Below are 19,570 nucleotides of genomic sequence, written 5' to 3'. Positions count from 1 at the left end.
ACCATCCAACACCATCCAAGGTTTTTGCGATACCCCAGCCAATTTTTGCCTTCCTGGTGGCGCCACTGACCGGTGAGAAACCGCGGGCCGCTCAGCAGCTTGCCCAGCGGCGGAAGGAGACCGGTGACGCCCTGCGGTTAGCGGCCCTCGTTGGCAGCTACCAAAGGCGAACCCGTTAGCGGTTAAAGTGACGGTTTCGCGCCCCGACTGCAGCCTGCCAGCCTCACAGCCCCCAGGGCCGCCTCCCACCCGCGCATGCGCGGCGCAGCCTCGCGCCCCACTCGCGTTGCCCCGGGGACGGATGTCGCGGCGCGGCTGCTGTTCGGACTCCTCACCGAGCCGCCGCCCGGCTGCTGGGGGCCAGACCCGCTGAGCCCCGGCCGGACCCCGCCATGCTGTCCACCCGAGAGCTCGAGATGGCGGCGGAGGCCCCCGCCGTCCTCTACACCTACTGCAGTCCTCCCCGCGCCCTGCCCGCCCGCCCGAAGTACCGACCGCCGCCGGACCTCGGCGAGCCGTGAGTGCCGGTGTCCGGCGGCCTGCGCCACCCAGCCCCGCGGCCTGCTCTCCCCGGACGAGCACCACAACTCCCCTCCTCCCCTCTGCACCTTCCCCCTCATCCCACTTCTCGTCCCGAGGGACCTGACCACAAGTCTTTCTTCCAGTAACTTGGAGGAACCCATTGGGCGCTCTGGCCTTTCAGAGCACTTCTGGCTTGTTTGAGGTGTTGGCGTATAAGTTGCAGCTCTGTGTCCGTAACTGCCTGTGCTTGACCTTACAGAGAAAAGGAACTTGTTCGTTATGCCAACCTCATGTATGAGAAGAGAGTGGTGCGCGGCAACACTTACGCCCTTCGAGTCATACCTGCGGTATGTTTCTTATGTGGAGCATGCTACAGCCTTGTTGGAAAGTAATTGGTAGGGCAGGAAAGCTGTTAGCTGTTCCTCATTAATAATTGTAACCACTGAAGTTTTTATGTGTCTTAAAATACTTTACACAGCCACAGGCTTTTTCCTGTTAAATTAGCATACGACTGTTTTCAGCTTTTCTTTAAATCACCTACTTTCACATGAACTTCTGTAGGTTTGGTGGGTTTGTTTTTGTTTTTGGTGGTGTTTTTTTCCAATTAAGCACTTAATTATTTTCCCCCCATTTCTTTAGTGTAATGATCTTGAGCACAAGTTATCACTGCATCATCTGTTATCATATGAAAGGTGTCATCCGTGTGGGTAGCAGCTCTTGGGAAATTAAATCTTTGGCTTATCCTATGTAGAATCAGAGATAAATGGTCCAGCTGTATGCAAAAAAAAAAATTATTTATCTTGATGTAGTAGCAAATGTTTTAGTGATACTTAATTTTCAGATAATACTTCTACATAGATAATATGATCATATCAAAACTTAAAGTAGTCTGTATTTTAAAAAGCTACTTCATGGAAATAATTTTGTGTTCTTCTGTAGCTGTTTCTTAGAGTGAATTTCACATATAAGAACTTTGAAACTGATGTTCATTTCAATCCACAAATAATACTGAATTTTAAAGTTTGTCAATAAAGAACACAGAATTTTTATGTAGCAAACAATTTTGTTGATCAAATGATAACTGGACTTAGGTCCACTTGACCTTCTTAAAGCTTTACGTGTAAACTCTCACTTGTTAGCAAGCACATGCAATTTAATATACTTTATCTCACAAAGCCAAGTTCTGTATACCACATCCATTTGCAGATGACTAGTTGCTCTTAGTATGAGATGCCAATAGTATGTGCCTGTAAGGCAGCTAACATACTTTTTTAGTTTCATGCCCTAGAGTCTTTAAGGTAACCAAAAATTTTGTGCTAGATTTGTAGCATTAAAATCAACCAACCTCGAATTTCCCGTAGAGGAAATAGGTATAATTTTCAAGTACAAAGTGTATTCTCTTGTGTGTGGGTTTGGGTTTTTTAAAAAATCTTTATCACCCCTGCTCAGAGTCCCCAACCCAGTCCCTTTGAGATTCAAAGGCAGAGGGAAGCACGGAAAAGAGCACTGGCAAGAAAGCGTGCAAAAGAGCAAGCACAACTAAGAACGCCTGAGCCTGTGGAAGGCAGAGAGCACATTCATGTGCAGACAGGTAAAAGGCTGATTTTTTTAAAAAAATCATCTGATAAAAAAAATCTGAAAGCAAAAGATTGATGATCTGGCGGCCAGTCACTAGTGGTGTGCCCCAAGGATCAGTGCTGGCCCCCATGCTCTTTAATATCTTTACTGATGAGGGCATTGAGTCCATCATCAGTAAATTTGCGGACGACACCAAGCTGGGGGCAGGAGTTGATCTGTTAGAGGGTAGAGAGGCTCTGCAGAGGGACCTCGACAGGCTGGACAGATGGGCAGAGTCCAACGGCATGAGATTGAACACATCCAAGTGCCGGGTTCTGCACACTGGCCACAACAACTCCATGCAGAGCTACAGGGTGGGGTCAGAGTGGCTGGAGAGCAGCCAGGCAGAGAGGGACCTGGGGGTACTGGTCAATGATAGGCTGAACATGAGCCTGCAGTGTGCCCAGGTGGCCAAGAGGGCCAATAGCATCCTGGCCTGTATCAGGAACAGTGTGGCCAGCAGCAGGGAGGTCATTCTGCCCCTGTACACTGCACTGGTTAGGCCGCACCTCGAGTACTGTGTCCAGTTCTGGGCCCCTCAGTTTAGGAAGGATGTTGACTTGCTGGAGCGTGTCCAGAGAAGGGCAACAAAGTTGGTGAGGGGTTTGGAACACAAGCCCTGTGAAGAGAGGTTGTGGGAGCTGGGAGAAGAGGAGGTTCAGGGTGACCTTATTGCTCTCTACAACTACCTGAAGGAAGGTTGTAGACAGGCGGGGGCTGGTCTCTTGTCCCAGGCAACCAGCACCAGAACAAGAGGACAGAGTCTCAAGCTGCACCAGGAGAGGTTTAGACTGGATGTTAGGAATAAATTCTTCATAGACAGCGTGATTGCCCATTGGAATGGGCTGCCCGGGGAGGTGGTGGAGTCACCATCATTGGAGGTGTTTAGGAGGAGACTTGAATAGGGTGCTTGATTGCATGGTTTAGTTGATTAGGTGGTGTTGAATGATGGGTTGGGCGCGATGATCTTGAAGGTCTCTTCCAACCTGCTCTGCTCCATTCCATTCCATTCCATATTCACTTTTTCAATTGATGATGCAGTTGATAGAATCACCTAGGGTTAAGGTTAGAATCATAGAACTCTAGAATCAGAGATTCTCTTATCTTTTCCATTATAACCCCTTATTTTTGTTACATTTAATAAACTTAGTTAATTAGTGATATTTTTCCCAGAGGCTCTGTTTTTTTCAGTTTTCAGTGTACATTCTTGAACACTGGTCAAGATTTCTTCATTTATTCATTCCTTTTCTAGTATCATCAGTAGAGTTTGGTATATGCTGAAAATTGAGGGGTTTTGTCCCGTGTAAGAATAAGACTACTATTAAAAACAGGAGGACACAAACTAATTTAGAGTAGGAAACTGTCCTATCCATGGGAGAACAACTTTATTTATAGGAAACCCAAAATTTGGCAGTGGAGTAATCACAAGATTAGCATACTGTATTGCTCTGCCTTCTGAAAGCAATTTGTGACTGGACTGACCTACAAAGTGGGAAGACAGCTATGTTATATGCTACTCAGATGTGGTCCTTGGTTTCTGAGCATTCCCACTGCCCCAGCCCTACTGAAACTCCTGCACCACCTCCAACACACACAGTGGCTTTTCACCTCAGAATGCTATTCGATGCAGAAGGAGGCTATCTGTTGTGGAAGTCTTTGTTTCGTATCCTTCCCACTGATTATTGCAGATGATTTTAAGTACTCTACAGACCTTTCCTGAGCCAGGCTATTTATCTTTGTGGTAGGAGACACACAGTTATAATTGAGAGTGGATAGAGGTCTTTGGGATGAAGCTGTGCTCTCCCTGAGCAGGCAGAGCATTGGCACCATTCTCCTCCTTTCAACAGTGCTTGTTGCAGCTGTATTGTTCATCCAGTGTGCCATCACCATTTGTAATGCTCTTCTGTGTATGCTTCCCTAGAACAGGTAGAACAGCATTAGGCTTTTCAGGCTTCTTGAGGTCAGGAAACAGCATCTTTTGGGATTGTTTAACCTGGACAACAGGAGATCTTGTAGCAGTCTTCCAGTACCTAAAGGGGGCCTACAAGAAAGATGGGGAGGGACTTTTTACAAGGGCAGGTAGCAATAGGATGATGAGTAACAATTTCAAACTGAAAAAGGGTAGATGCAGATTAGATGTAAGGAGGAAGTTCTTCACTGTGAGGGTGCTGAGTCACTGGAACAGGTTGCTCAAAGAAGCTGTGGATGCCCCATCTCTGAATGTGTTCAGGGTCAGTTTGGATGAGGCTTTGAGCAGCCTAGTGTAGTGGAAGATGTTCCAGCCCATGGCAGGGTGGTTGAAACTAGATGACTTTTAAAGTGCCTTCTAACCCAAACCATTCCATGATCCTATGACATTAAACAGAATTGTGCTTTTGTTTCTAGAACTGTATTTGGAGGAGATTAGTGACCATGTAACAGAAGTTGATACAGAGTGTCAAACAGATGCATTTTTGGACAGACCACCTACTCCGTTCTTCATACCAGGCAAAACTGGACAAGATGTGGCCACACAAATAGAAGAAGGAGAGGTATGAAATGAAGAAGGAGAGGTATGAAATGAAGAAGGAGAGGCATGAAATGAAGTTAGGTTCACAAGTATTATTAAAACATGTCTCACATAAAAAACATGTTCCTGATCCAATAATGAAGCTGAAACAGCAAGGAAATTATCCTCTCAGAACATTAGAAACAAACAAACAAAAAAGTAGTCTCCAGTATCAGGTTTGAGATTAATTGCAAAATTAGGGAAGGTGCTTCTCCATGTGCACTGACCCTGCTGCTTTCAGCTAAGAAATACAGTGTTGAGAAATGCTCTCCCCTGTAGAAATAGTGTCCAGTCTGAGAAGGGGTTTGGGACACAGAAATAGGGTTCAAGTGAGTGTTCTGCTTGTCCCTGGCAGCCCCCAGAGTGGCTGTGGCAGTGCATGGTGTCTCACTCCAGCCCACTCATCACTTAAGTCTTCAGCTGCATTCATGATTTTGCCTTAGTTGGCACTGGGCCCCTACCTGCACTTCTCAGGCCTGTCTTCAGCCCAAGGGCTTTGTTCTTCCTCCTTTTCTCCTTGCTAATATGCTAAGAGTGTTTGTGATCAAGGGTAATTTATATCAATTTCCTTAACTCTCATCTGCAGTTGTTTGACTTTGACATTGAAGTCAAGCCAATCCTGCAAGTGTTGGTTGGGAAAACAGTTGAGCAAGCTTTGCTGGAAGTCATGGAGGAAGAAGAGCTGGCCCAGCTGTTGGCACGTCAGCGTGCCTATGCAGAGCTGCGTGACGCAGAGCTTGCTGAAGTACACCGTCTGGAAGAGCAGGACAGGCGATACAGAGAGGAGAAGGTAGGACTTCCTAAGAGCAAAACAGGCTAGTCTGAGTGCTCATCAGGAGAAAGAAAACTATTTTCAGTACCAAAAGACAAGCTGTGAAATAATAATAATATCTTGAAATGATTTCTTTACTTTGAGGGTGACAGAGCACTGAAACAGGCTGCCCTGAGAAGTCGTGGTCTCCTTCTCCGGAAATTTTCAAAACTGGCCTGCACATGTTCCTGTGCAACCTGATCTAGGCAAACCTGCTTTAGCAGGGCAGGTGGACTAAATGATCTCCAGAGGTGGGAACCTCTGGAGGTCTGTGAAATAAGCTGTATGTTCCCAAAGGTTTGTGCATGTCAAGTCTGATATTCCTTAAAGCATTTTGGTGCCATTCAGCTGCACTCTGGTATTTGCTCTCATGCACCAGCACTGTGCTGTTGTTTTTGTTTAGAATAGTCATGCTTCAGTAATCTGGAGTACTTGGACATCTGATCAAGAGAACAAACCAAATAGCATTTTCCTCTGTACCTGGTCCAGATGTTACTCAAGCCTTCTCAGAGTGCTTGAACGTAAGAGACATCCCACCAAATCTCTCACACCCAAGTCTTCCACACCCATGCACTACTATATGTATACACATACCTCTCAACATCTCCAAGTATTAAGCTATATTACTATTATCTAGTAAACAGGAATAAACAGAAAAGGCAAATTTTAATTACTCATCATTCATCAGCCTTGTATAATTGTGGGGGGCAGGGTATTATGTTTTCCTGAACCACTTTGAGTTTTAATCTTTTCTTTCATCAAAGAGGATATAATGTTGGAAAGATCAAAAAGTTCAGGAAACCCTGACCCAACTTCATCTTATTCCAAGGCCAACAATCAGCTTGATCTGCAATAATAAAGGAAATAACCATGAGATCAGCACATACTAAGATATTGGAGAAAAGGGCCTTGCAGCTGGCCAAATGAAACTCATTTTATACACTTGCCAAAAATAAGGAAAGCTATACCAAAAGAACACATTTCACCCTAGTCCTTGTGGATTTTACTACTCTACAGATTGAGTACAAGCTTGCTTTCAAGAGCTTTGAGATGAGGAGGTTTTTGTGAAAGTTAGAGCCTGTGAATATCAGGTAGAGAGTGTAAACATCTGCACTTCTGATTGTCTTTGCTGTTTATGGTGCTCACACTGGGAAGCACAGCTCAAAAGGGTAACAGCTAAAGGCATGAAAGTTTTACATGCAATATTGCCTTGACAGGAACGTCGCAGACTTCAGCATGTACAAATGCTGCAGAAACAGAAAGAAACCACAGAGAAAATTGCAGCTCGTGCATTTGCTCAGCATTATTTGGCTGATCTCATTCCCTCAGTCTTCAACAACCTTCATGAGAGTGGATATTTTTATGACCCTATAGAAAGAGGTTTGTATTTATTTATTAGTATTTAAAAACATGTGAGTAATGTAAAGGTCAAAATAACCACAAAACACAGCTTATTGTCATATTATTTAGAATAATGTCATGAAGCTTTATCCATTTGCATTTATGGCTGAACAGATATTTTCCAACCTCGTATTTACAAGCAAACATTATTGGTCAATCTGTACAAGCAGTCAAGAGCTGACAATGTGACAACAAAAAGAGCTGCTTTTGAATTGGAGATAAATAAATGGGTGGTTAGGATTGGTAGAGCAGAGAGAAATACCAAACTGAAATAAATGTATTTTGATAGGACAAACAAAGAAATCTGTATGTGGGAATAGTGTGGCCAGCAGGAGCAGGGAAGTCATTGTGCCCCTATACTCAGCACTGGTTAGGCCACACCTCGAGTACTGTGTCCAGTTCTGGGCCCCTCAGTTTAAGAAGGACATCAAGACACATGAATGTGTCCAGAGAAGGGCAAAGAGGCTGGTGAAAGGCCTCGAGCACAAGCCCTGTGAGGAGAGGCTGAGGGAGCTGGGATTGTTTAGCCTGGAGGAGAGGAGGCTCAGGGGAGACCTTATTGCTGTCTACAACTACCTGAAGGGTGATTGTAGCCAGGAGGGGGTTGGTCTCTTCTCCCAGGCAACCAGCACCAGAATGAGAGGACACAGTCTCAAGCTGCACCAGGGGAAGTTTAGGCTTGAGGTGAGGAGGAAGTTCTTCACAGAGAGAGTTGTTAGCCATTGGAATGGGCTGCCCAGGGAGGTGGTGGAGTCACCATCCCTGGAGGTGTTCAAGAGAGGATTGGACGTGGCACTTGGTGCCATGGTTTAGCAGTCATGAGGTCTGTGGTGACAGGTTGGACTTGATGATCTTTGAGGTCTCTTCCAACCTTGGTGATTCTATGATTCTGTGATTTTAAAATTACTATCAAAGCAAATAAGACATTAGTCAATTAAAATTGGGCCACAGTTGTGCATCGGTGATTTCCAAGCTTTTGGCATCAGTGACATTTCTTATGGGCTACCTCTCTGCACCCCCCTTCCCCAGGCCCCACACAGCTTCACACACCACAGATTGGGAAGGGTTACATTCTCTCCAGAATGAGTCATGGGGCAAAAACTGAGTATGTTTTGTAAACAGGACTGTCTTTGGGACCACTGCATACAAAGAGCACAACTTGAGAAATACATGAGTAAGCAAGAGCTCTTTAGTCAAAGGGAAGAAGATGCTTTCAACAGATCAGAAGTCAAATGTCTTTGGAAAGCAAGGCAGGCTGGAAATACTGTTTTCCTGACTTGTTCAGGATAGTTATTTTTCATCTCACTAGAACATTACTGTGTATTGCATCTGTGCTAGTGCTTTAAGGGTTCCAGACTCTGTTGAAATCACTGCAGTTGAAAGGGCTGTGGTCTGGGTCCATAACGGTGAGGAACCTCACTAAGAGCAGCAAGAGATAGGAAATCCAACAACATCTGAGAGATTTCATCTAGCTTTTGCAGAGCAAGTGTATTTATTATGTCAAGAATGTTCACCTCTTAATGGTCATAGTAAATGAAAACAAGCCACAAGATCCTGTCATTCTTCCTAAACAAAAGACATTTTTTTCTTTCTTCTTGCCAAATTCTTGCAGATATTGAGACAGAATTCCTTCCATGGTTGATGACTGAAGTGGAAGAAACACTGGAGAAAAAGGTTCTGGGGAGGACAGTGCTTGACTGTAAGTTACCAAATCCAGAAGTGTAATCTGGGCTGTTTGATATTCTTGATAGTTTTTCCCCAGTCAGAACAAGTGTGATATTTACAGGGTCACTGTGGGTTAAGGTAGGATGTGTCATTTTAGGGAGAACTCCCAAGTACTCATGGTTTTATGTAAAGTTTTGTTGTCTTTTTTCTTCCTATATTAAAACATTGCTAATGATGGAAAACTACTACTATATACAACTCAGTAATGGATGCACTACCCTCTCTCTGCTGGCTTTATACTGTTTGAGTTACATTGATGCTGGGAGTTACAGTACATTTGGCAGGAGCAGAATAGTTAAAGAGCACCAATTCTTTTCTCTGCTATAAAAAATGAATTTTCCATGTGTTGCACAACCACCATTGTTGTGCTGTTCGCTGTAGTGTGCCTGATTGTGCCAGTGAAGACAGAAAAGCCCACCCTGTCTACAGCCACATGCATACTATGAAAGTCTCTTAACTCATTTGAGTAAGCTCTCTGAGCTATGGAGTAATATGTTCATCCTACATGAAAGCAGAAGAGAAGGCTAATTGTAGGCCATGATTTACTGAAATATCAGGTGACCAAGACTTTTCATCAAAACAAGGGCTTACCTCTGCAGCAGTCAATAACCATGTCCTTACTTCGGAAACAGATTGAAAACCCAATCTTCTTGGGGGCTAGTTCAAGCTAAGTATCCAGGAATATTTTATTAGTCAGTCTTTAGAGGCTGCGATTGAAAGACTTGAACAAACTAAACTCTATCTTGATTTGAAACACAAAATTATGATGAATGTGTGTCCACCATGGTAGTCCTAGATCACTTTTTTTATTCTTGTGTTACATTTTTCTTTCCTATGGTTTTCCTCTTGCAGTGAATCTGGGTTTGAAATACAGTTGTGTTTGTTTCCTTTGGGTTTATTTTCAGCTTAACATTTTACTTGTTAAGGTATAATTTGGATAATTTGGTTTATTAGGTATTTTATCCTATAATGTATGTGCCAGTATCTACACTTCAGGATCACTTCGTCATGTAGCTTTTTGAGGGGGAGGGAATTTTCTCTAAGTAAGAAGTGTTGTATGTGACTACTGAATAAACATCCCAAGGAGAATGTTGCTGCAGGATACAGTACTGATGATAAGATCTATCATATTCCTGTTCATTATTTCTGTTTAATTTTTTAAACAGATATCATTGCCTTGCACCAGTTGTAAGATACACAGAGCATCTGGAGCCGGCCAATAAGTAATATTATCAACCCCTGTTTTGTTATTTATCTTCTGTATTTCCTGGCTTATACCAAATCACCCACTGTGAATGAACATTTTCTCTGCAAAAGGAACTGCAAATTGTATTCTCTAATCTTTGTAGAAGCAGACACAGCCGCAGCTGTGATAGCTTGTGGCTTCTCCCTCTTGTGCAGGAGGGTAGGAAAAGTCTTCAAGGATCCATTTTAAGCCTATCTGAATGAAGATGCTACTTAAAGGATTTTTTTGTCATTGTCCAATAAAAGAGCTGTGAACTACAATGGAAGCAGCCTCAGTATAAGGCAGTAACATTTGTCCTCTGAGATGACTATTCTTTCTTGTACTTAGGACTGTTCCTTCTTTTACTTAATAAGGTCCACCCAGGAATTAACAATTAAGCTCTTTACATGTACGTCATCCTATTTTCAGTGTTAAACCTCTCTTTTTTCATTGTTGGCCATTGTTTTTTATGTTAATATACAAAATAATCCCAAAATATAGAGGTTTTTCCCCTGCTCCAAGTTTGTTAATGGTGGCTTTCTCTGTTTCAGCCTTGATTTGTACAGTGGTTGAAAAACGCTTAGAGGCATTTAGTCATAAACCTCAGTCTGATCAGACAGTGGCACCTGCTGAAGAGCCCAGGCCAGCTGATGCCCTGCAGGAAGCTAGTGAGGCAGACACTGCTGACCAGCCAGTTGCAGAGGAAGAAGAGACTGACCAAGCTGTTGCTGAGGAGCAGCCTTCAAATCACATCCCTTTACAGGCAGAAGAATCATATCAAGCAGAAACAGAGAATTTGGAAACTGACTAACAAGCAGGCAAGTCATTAATTATATGGAGATGAGTAGCTTAGAAAGAAGAAATTAATTCCTGTGTTATACAAGTATTGTGCTGTTTTCCATATGCTGGCATTGCTGATTTCTGTCTGTAGGAATCGAGAGATTTCTAGTGCAATGAATGGCAGTTAAATTCTGTCCCCTTCTGCACATTCCAATCCATTAAAAAAATGGGATGTTTACAGTTGAAAAGTCGTTTTGTCCTCTACCCTGTGATAGAAGGTAATGAGGATGACATTGAAAGCATCCTAATAGCCTTTGCAAGTGCTTTGATAATGTTCACAGAACAGAATTTCCTTACTTTCTGTGTTTTGAAAGGTAGCTGTTTCAGCACTTAAAATACATTTCTTGCCACTCATGTTAATTTCTCCTTGCATGACAAACTTGGATGAGCAGCTCAGCAGGTAATAGAGTGAAGGCTGTTGTTCCTGAAGCTCTTCGGGTCCAAAGAGTTATCTGCCACTGAGAGTTTCTGACAGTGCAAAGTATTCCTCAGCTTCCTGACTCGCAGAGAACTGGTGAGGAGCTAGAGCCACATGCAAAGTCCAACCTTAGTTTGCTTTGTATTTGTCCATTCCTGTTGGTTCACTGAAAATGGTACCAGACATGATTGACAGGACATGTGTATCTGTCTGTTCCCAGGCCAGCTCCTCAAGTGAGGCACTGCCCCTCATAAAAGTACCTGTGTTACCTCCTCTCTGCAGGTCAGAGGACATGTGTGCTAACCCAGCAGGCCAAATCCCAGACTGAGAGTGGGATGTCAAGAATGATACCTGAAGAGATATGCACCTGCTCTGTATCTCATACCCTCAAAAGGGATGTCTATCTTTTCGATACTATGTGAGGCTTTAAAGGCAGATCCTGCCTTCCCTCCATCATGGGCTGGGACATGACAACACTTAGAGGATGGCCAAGGGATCAGGCCCAGCCAGCATGGGTTTAGGAAGGGCAGGTCCTGCCTGACCAACCTGATCTCCTTCTATGATCAGGTGACCCGCCTGGTGGATGTGGGGAGGCCTGTGGATGTAGTCTACCTGGACCTCAGCAAGGCCTTTGACACCGTTCCCCATAGCAAACTCCTGGCCAAGCTGTCAGCCCATGGCTTGGATGGGAGCACACTGAGATGGGTTAGGAACTGGCTGGAGGGCCGAGCCCAGAGAGTGGTAGTGAATGGTGCCACATCCAGCTGGCAGCCAGTCACCAGTGGTGTGCCCCAGGGATCAGTACTGGGCCCCTTGCTCTTTAACATCTTTATTGATGATCTGGACGAGGGCATCGAGTCCATCATCAGTAAATTTGCTGACGACACCAAGCTGGGCGCAGGAGTTGATCTGCTGGAGGGTAGAGAGGCTCTGCAGAGGGACCTCAATAGGCTGGACAGATGGGCAGAGTCCAACGGCATGAGATTTAACACATCCAAGTGCCGGGTTCTGCACATTGGCCACAACAACCCCATGCAGAGCTACAGGCTAGGGTCAGAGTGGCTGGAGAGCAGTCAGGCTGAGAGGGACCTGGGGGTGCTGGTCGACGGTAGACTGAACATGAGCCTGCAGTGTGCCCAGGCAGCTAAGAGGGCCAATGGCATCCTGGCCTGCATCAGGAACAGTGTGGCCAGCAGGAGCAGGGAGGTCATTCTGCCCCTGTACACTGCACTGGTTAGGCCGCACCTCGAGTACTGTGTCCAGTTCTGGGCCCCTCAGTTTAGGAAGGAGGTTGACTTGCTGGAACGAGTCCAGAGAAGAGCAACAAAGTTGGTGAGGGGTTTGGAACATAAGCCCTATGAGGAGAGGCTGAGGGAGCTGGGGTTGCTTAGCCTGGAGAAGAGGAGACTGAGGGGTGACCTTATTACTCTCTACAACTACCTGAAGGGAGGTTGTAGACAGACGGATGTTGGTCTCTTCTCCCAGGCAAGCAGTACCAGAACAAGAGGACACAGTCTCAGGCTGCGCCAGGGGAGATACAGGCTGGATGTTAGAAAAAAGTTCTATACAGAAAGAGTGATTGCACATTGGAATGGGCTGCCTGGGGAGGTGGTGGAGTCACCATCACTGGAGGTTTTTAGGAGAAGACTTGACGGGGTACTTGGTGCTGTGGGTTAGTTGCTTGGGCGGAGTTGGATTGGTTGATGGGTTGGACGCGATGATCTTGAAGGTCTCTTCCAACCTGGTTTATTCTATGTATTCTATGTATTCTATGTATCCAGTGATAATCAGGGCAATTATTGCTTACATAAAAAAGCTCCCTTGGAAGGTGTCAGGTATTTACCTCTCTCTGTAGGCAGCTGAAAATCAGAAGTAATGGGATGTAACCACCAGAAATCCACTCTGGTTTGATGTAATATGAGTATGTTAAAACTGAGGCACATAGTACAGATTGTAGGCAGACACACTTACAGATGCTTTTCAAATCTGGAACATTCCCCTGTAAACTCCTCTCTGTTTGCTGTGTTGACATTATTTCAACAAAGTGTGCTTGTTTTTTTTTTTTTAATTTATGACTGATTCCTCAAAGCATCCAGCAAAATACGTTACATGTATGTAAGGTAGTTGGTGCCCCCTACATCTAAGTTTCAAAGAAGAATTTATTTTTATACACAACTGGAATTGAAGGCTTGAAATGAAACTGGTTTATGTATTGAAGTCATTGCAGTGGTGATCTCCTTTTCAGTAAGACTAAGATTTTGCACTGCTTTTTGGTTGTTTTTTTCCACATTGCTATAGATTGCAGTCATGACCTCAGCCTAAATTACTTCAGGCTGAACTGGAAACATAAAAAGGCTTTGTGGCATGACTCATGAGAATTGGAAATGCTGCAACTAATTTTTTGAACACTGTCAGTTTTAAGGATTCTCATTACTGAATGATGGTTGGTCATGTATTTACAGGAGACTTAGCATAACCTAGAACACCGTTGTGCTTCACTCCTGAAAAAATTCAAACAAATGCTGGCTTGAATATTTGGGGTTTGGAATGGTACAAGAGGAAGGTGATCACCTGGAGTCTTTTCATTTTTGTCACTCCTGCTTTGTCTTGAAGCGTTGGCATTGATTATGTATCATAAATTTTTATAGAATAACTAATCCTGTGCCCTGTAGTTTTACTTCAGAAGGTGTAGGTACAACTCAAGCTTCGTGTATTGTGATAAGTTTTCTGCAAGATGTTATATTTTTGTTGGGCCGTACACCAACAAATCTTTCAGTAATAGCCCAGTAATTCAGGCATGGGTGGGTTGGCAGAGGAGGGTGGAATACCATTAGCAACAGTAAGGAGAGGAAACAGGATTTTAGCATAATGCCATCGTTGTCATCTGTTCAGGGTGATGCTGGGAGACATGCAGGCTCTCTAGCACGGGCCTTGCCGTTGACAGGGCGGCTTAGAGGTTAGCATGCAGGGGCCTGGAGGAGCCACCCCAGCTGAGTCCAATCCCTCATGCCACCTCCCCAGTGAGCCTTCCCTTTGCCTTTCTCCTCCAACTCTTCTTTCTCGGCTCTGTATTCTCAGCAGCAGGTGTCTGTAACAGGCAGGTAAGACCGTAGGGTGGCAAGCTCTTCATCCTTGGTTGCCCGGGAGGAGTCCTAAGGGTCTGCGGCTCCGGAGTGTGGGTGTGCATGCGAGGGGAAGCGGGGAAAAGACCGAAGGAGACGGCGCTGCAGACACTAGAGGGCAGGACAGCCCAGAGCAATCCGACTGCAGAAACGCGTAGAAAGGCGTCGATGCCACCTATTGCACATTGCACACCCTGCACTAATGACACTTGTCTGGACTTCCTTCCTCTGCTAAATGCCGAAGGCATCAACCTTTTGCAAAATCTACTTATAGCATGAGGAGTCAACGCTTAGGATTGCCCAACACAATCCACACTAAGATAACAGAACCACAGAATGGTTTAGATTGAAAGGGACCGTAAAGATCATATAGTCCAACTCCCCTGCTGTGAGCAGGAACATGTTTCACTAGACCAAGTTGCTCAAACCCTCATCCACTTTCCATGCTTAGGCCTCCAAAGCTTCTCTGTGCATTGTGGGTTTCAGGGTTTTCTAAATGCAGTTGCTGAGTTTTCCATGCCATCTCTCAACCCTGGGCTGAACCATTTAATAAAGTACAGCAGAGCTGTTTCAGACTCTCCTTTGAATGAGATCAGAGAAAATAAAACTCTCTGCCTATATTCAATAATCTTTTCAGATGATAAGCAACTCTTAACACAGCTGTGTGCTGGACAAGAATGCAGGCTTCTGGCTGCTTTCTCCTGGAGCCATCAGAAACCAGGCAAGAAGTTCATTTTGGCATCAAACTGTGTCCAAACAACTATTTATGGCACAGAGGAGTCAAGCTGTGGTACCACAAGGACATGTTCATTTAGTCATGCACAGACTGGGTGCTTGTCAGTAAAAGCCTCAAACAGTAGCATGTGTGCACAGTGAGGCTTCCTATCTTTGTTCTATCAAAAGCAGCTGGCTACAATCTCACTGTACCCACAATCTCACTGTACCCACATAGTGAACATCTATTGATTTCTCTGCAAAGAGCCAAAGCATTAGCCCAAAAATCAGCTCAGCAGTTTAGCTCCATGTTTATTTCAACACTCACTTGAGAAGTGGGGGAAAGTTTGAGTCTTACTGCCTGGCCCCGATTCAGTTTGGGAATCCTCTTGATATTGATAGACCAAACTGCACTGTCCACATTCCTCCACTGCACACTGACAGACTGGAGCATTTAGGTGACAGCAAAATTCATGGCTGTTCTGCTGCTGGCAGAAATCATGGGTTTCAAAGAGCTGTAGTGAGAACAACTTAAAAGAATACACCTATTAAAGTGTTTGCTCACTTGCTTATATTCATTAAACATGAGCCTTATCTTACCCATTGATAATGGCTACAGCTTTGGGAGCCTACAGAAGCTGTATCATTTTAACAGGAGCGCTGTAACAGCGGTAGCTCTGTCCTGCCCTCTGGCGGGAGACACCTTTAGACCAGTATGACCGTACCTATCACAGTGAAAGAGTGAAGCTATTTCAGTGTGGTTTCTCATTGCCAGAATTTCCTTATTGGTACAAACCTGAAGCTAGACGTGGCCTGGAGTACATCTCAGCGGTCTGTCTGTGATGCTGCATTATTGCAGTATCGTTGTGGTTATAAAATGCTTTATATTGCCTCACTTCTCCTGAGCCCCTCCACTTCTGGTGCTCTCAGGTTTCTGTGGCCTTGGTTGTTAACATATGATAACATTGGCATACATATATTGCTGCTGGCAGTTGAAGTGAACTGTAACAGCTGTGGTAGTGGCATACCCCATGCTGCTGGCTGCTGTGAGGTTCATGAATTATGGGGGGGGGTGGGAACAAGGGGGAAAAAAAAAGTCTAGCTGAGAGGCCAGTACCATAACACTTAAAAGTGCCTCAGAAAGATCTTTTATCTGTCAGAGTCCTAGCTGGATCTTGCAGCCACTAATAAGACAACACACACTGTTAAAAATGACCAAACAGTGGAATTTAACTTCATAGGAATCACCACCAGTCATGCTTTGGCAATTGAAATAGTTTCTACTTTAATAATAACTTTTTTTAAAAGATGATCACATTGGAATGTACTCATAGGTATGGTGGGTTACAGAGTACATCCCAGAGACTATTTAATGGGCAAATACCAGCAGACCAAACATTACCATTTCAACTGATGGTAATTAATCAATAAAATACATTAGTTTCAAAGAATTATCTAGTTACCTACAGTTCCAAAAAAACACAACATGCTGAATCATAGGATCACTGAATAGGATCGCTGACAGGTCTAGATAGCTTGGAAGTGATCTCTGAATCCCTGGTCATTTGCTCCCGTCTTCTCTAAAGGGCAAGGTCCTGCTGCACCTGGACTGGCCGGGGTAGTGCTGCTGAAAGGGATTTTGATTCACCTGGAGAACTTTCCATAGGCAGCAAGACCGAAGGAACTGGGGTTGTTCAACCTGGAGGAACGTCTGCTGGATCGGATCATGATTTTCTAGCACTGACATGGTGGTTATGGAGAAGGTGAAAGTATCTCCACAAGGATGACTCGTGACAGGACGAGAAGAAACAGTCACATGTTGGTTCAGGGAAAATGCCAGCTGGGCTGGCGGTGTAGACACGCTCCCTCCCTGTGCTTCTCAGCTTGCCGGGGTGCAAGTGTGCAGCCAGCCCCCGAGATAACGGAGCGAAATCAGTACGTGTGCAGGAAACTCGTAACGCGGTAAGGTGCCTTCCTCCGGGGTAATGAACCAGTGCAGGAGAAGGGGGTTGAGTGGATCCTTACTCGTACGGATAACTCCGTACGGCCACTGCAGTGGCTACGCTGGCGGTCGGAAAGCTTACTCACGCTCCGTTTTTAACAAGTTTTCCCATAGCACAGTTGCAGACTAAGCCCGAAAGCATCACCGGCGGAGGTGCGGCTCGCCCGCCCCGCCTTGCCCTGGCTCTCACCTCGGCGCGGCCCTGCCTTTCCCAGCGGCCCCCGAGAACCGCTCTCTGCCGACCACTCCGCGCTGTCCCGCCGCTCTGGAGCGGCGGGGCGGGGACGGCCGCCCCTCGGCCGGGCCCTCCTCCGCCCCGCCTGCTGCCGCCCCGCCGCCAGGCGTCTCCCCGGGGCTGGGCACCGCCGCTGGGACGGGAGGAGCCGCCGCTGTACTCCCCGGCCCGACGCTGGGGAAGCGGGCGGTGCCCGCAGAGCTGGGCCATGAGGTGAGTGGGGCTACACCGCGCCGGGGGCGGCAGGTGAGCCAGAGCGGCGTGTGGGGCCGAGCCGAGGGCGCTCCGCCGCGCAGCAGCGGTGCCAGGCCGCTCAGGGGAGCGAGGGCCGCGCTCCAGGCGGGCCGGCAGTAGCGACGATCTGAGGGGCGGGGGCCGGGTGGGCGGCAGAGCCAAGCACCGGCGCTGGCTGGCCGCCCGCCGCTGCAGGAAAGCGAATTGCGCCACATGTGCCCGCCTTCAGGAGGAGACTTTTCTGTTTATTTATTTTTCACTTCTACCCCTCAACTTCTCCCAAGCCCCGGCCGCCGCACAGGCTGTTCCACCGGTCCGTCCGCAGAGCCTCACACCAGAGCCCCAGGACGGGCTAACGCACTCGGGCCCGCTCCAACTCCTCTTTTCTCCGGGCACAGAAAGGCCTCAGGACTGGGGAGCTACGAGAGGGAGCACGCCTCCCGAGCTTTCCTTCGTGCCTCCCTTCAACTCCACGGCGCTCGCGGTGCTTTCAGGGCAGAGTGTGGGGCAGCGGACGCTTTGCGGGGGCTCCCCTCCGGCCTGAAACCCGCGCCGCGGTCTGGGGCATTTGTTCCCGCCTGAGAAAACATCAGCGGCCCCAAACGTGCGCCTGCCGCTCGCGAGCGGGTCTCGACGCCTGCGTCAAAATCCCGACCGACAAAAGCGGCGGCGGCACGCTTTGCCCCAGGTTTTCATCCCGCTTCAACAGGGTGACAGCTTGCTGCGCTAGAGCTGTCACTGAGTCCTACGGGATTTATTTATTTTTTTCTCCTGTGGTGAAGAGGGATTTACCAGATTGTATGGTTTTCCTTGAATGACTTTGTTAAAATTTGGCTTTCGGTTGCTCTTTATTTTCCCATTAAAAGTTTGTGTCCCATAGCCAAATAACAGTTCTTTTTTTTCTAGAAAGGTGAATTTGGGACAGCCAAACTTTTCTCCGAGGGCTGTTGCTTTCTCTGTGTGACTTGAGCATAACAAGTATGTTCCTTCTTACAAAGGAGGGTGAATAAGGCGAACTGCTTTTGTAGAATGTATTTAAAGTAGTTGATGAAGAGCATGAAGTAGTAGCTGTCTTTAAATGTGACTTGAAATGTACTCTTTAACCTCAGGTGATGTTTTTAATTTCTAAAGTACTGTGTAGGACAGACCTAAACTATGTTTTTGGGTACATAATATATCTACATACATAATCGTGTGCAGCTGCTTCACCTGATGTACAGGATTATTCATATTGCCTTGATGATGAGGGTCTTCATGAATAAATGCAAATGTTTTATACATTTTCTTTCTATAAAGTGGTAAGAGAGGATGTGCCTGGCATTACTGACGGATTAGCAAAATCAGATCTGATGGAATGAGGAAGGAAGAAGTTCCCAATCTGAATGCTTGCATATCTTGGTGTTGCAGTTGTAAAAGTAACATCAGCATGTGTGACCTGATTCTTGGTTTTCCCAATGTTTAGCTGAAAATCTGGCCATTCAAGTCTGAGATAGCTAACCACGTGCAGTGGCTCAAAGTGTCAAGTGGCCTGTGGCCCTATCCTGACTTGGCAGCTTCTGCAAGATGTAAACACCTCTTTTGTTTGTGAGGTCTGCAGTATTCCACTGATGCCATATATCCAGCACCTCTGTTGTTTGCTGGGGAGAAAGATGCTGTTACTGGGAATTTACCTTCACCAGTGCTTTCTGTCCTGAGTGTTGGTTTGGAAAAGCAGTGCACAGAGTACTGTGCCACCTCTGTGCTGGGGAAGTAGTCATACAGTACAACATGAAATGGAACTGTCAGGGGCAGGTGGTTCTGGGTGGAATTCGAGTCATTCTGCTGAAGAGAAGTGCAAGTGCAGTGACAGGATTAGTGACAAATTGTGTGATTATTATTTGACATTGTGGGTGTTTGCTGCTGTGGTGCCACTGTATGTGCAGTTTATTTTCTACCATTAGTGTGCACTCACTTGGTCTGCATTGTAAGTCAAAGCAGTCAGAACCTCATTTGCAAGGAGCAAGGTATAGATCTTAAAGTAGTATAACTGTGTAATAGGTTCAGATTGATACCATGTTTTGAGTTGTTGAATGCTCTCAAGATCTAACAGAAACTGATAATTCTGATCATGCTGATGCTGCAAATTGATAATAGGATTATTTATGTAAGCAGTAGAA

General features: G+C 45.8%; 1 protein-coding gene across 1 annotated transcript; it reads left to right on the top strand.

Moving 5' to 3' along the window:
- The first annotated feature begins 327 nt into the window (after positions 1-327).
- On the top strand, positions 328-11,302 carry RSPH3 (radial spoke head 3). The gene is made up of 8 exons (XM_054162462.1): positions 328-517; positions 782-869; positions 1,972-2,113; positions 4,525-4,670; positions 5,274-5,477; positions 6,716-6,878; positions 8,512-8,598; positions 10,401-11,302. The coding sequence occupies exons 1-8, from the start codon at positions 393-395 to the stop codon at positions 10,658-10,660; spliced, it is 1,215 nt and encodes a 404-aa protein (XP_054018437.1). The 5' UTR covers positions 328-392; the 3' UTR covers positions 10,661-11,302.
- The last annotated feature ends 8,268 nt before the right edge of the window (positions 11,303-19,570 follow it).

Source organism: Dryobates pubescens, chromosome 6 (genome assembly GCF_014839835.1).
Source record: "Dryobates pubescens isolate bDryPub1 chromosome 6, bDryPub1.pri, whole genome shotgun sequence".
Taxonomy (NCBI): Eukaryota; Metazoa; Chordata; class Aves; order Piciformes; family Picidae; genus Dryobates; species Dryobates pubescens.
This window is presented reverse-complemented; position numbering and strand designations above follow the sequence as displayed.

Bases quoted from the DNA above. Each gene is read 5' to 3' on its own strand.
- RSPH3 (XM_054162462.1), top strand. From the start codon at position 393: ATGCTGTCCACCCGAGAGCTCGAGATGGCGGCGGAGGCCCCCGCCGTC. The intron at 2,114-4,524 runs GTAAAAGGCTGA...TTTTGTTTCTAG, and splicing joins GCACATTCATGTGCAGACAG to AACTGTATTTGGAGGAGATT. The intron at 6,879-8,511 runs GTTTGTATTTAT...AAATTCTTGCAG, and splicing joins TTATGACCCTATAGAAAGAG to ATATTGAGACAGAATTCCTT.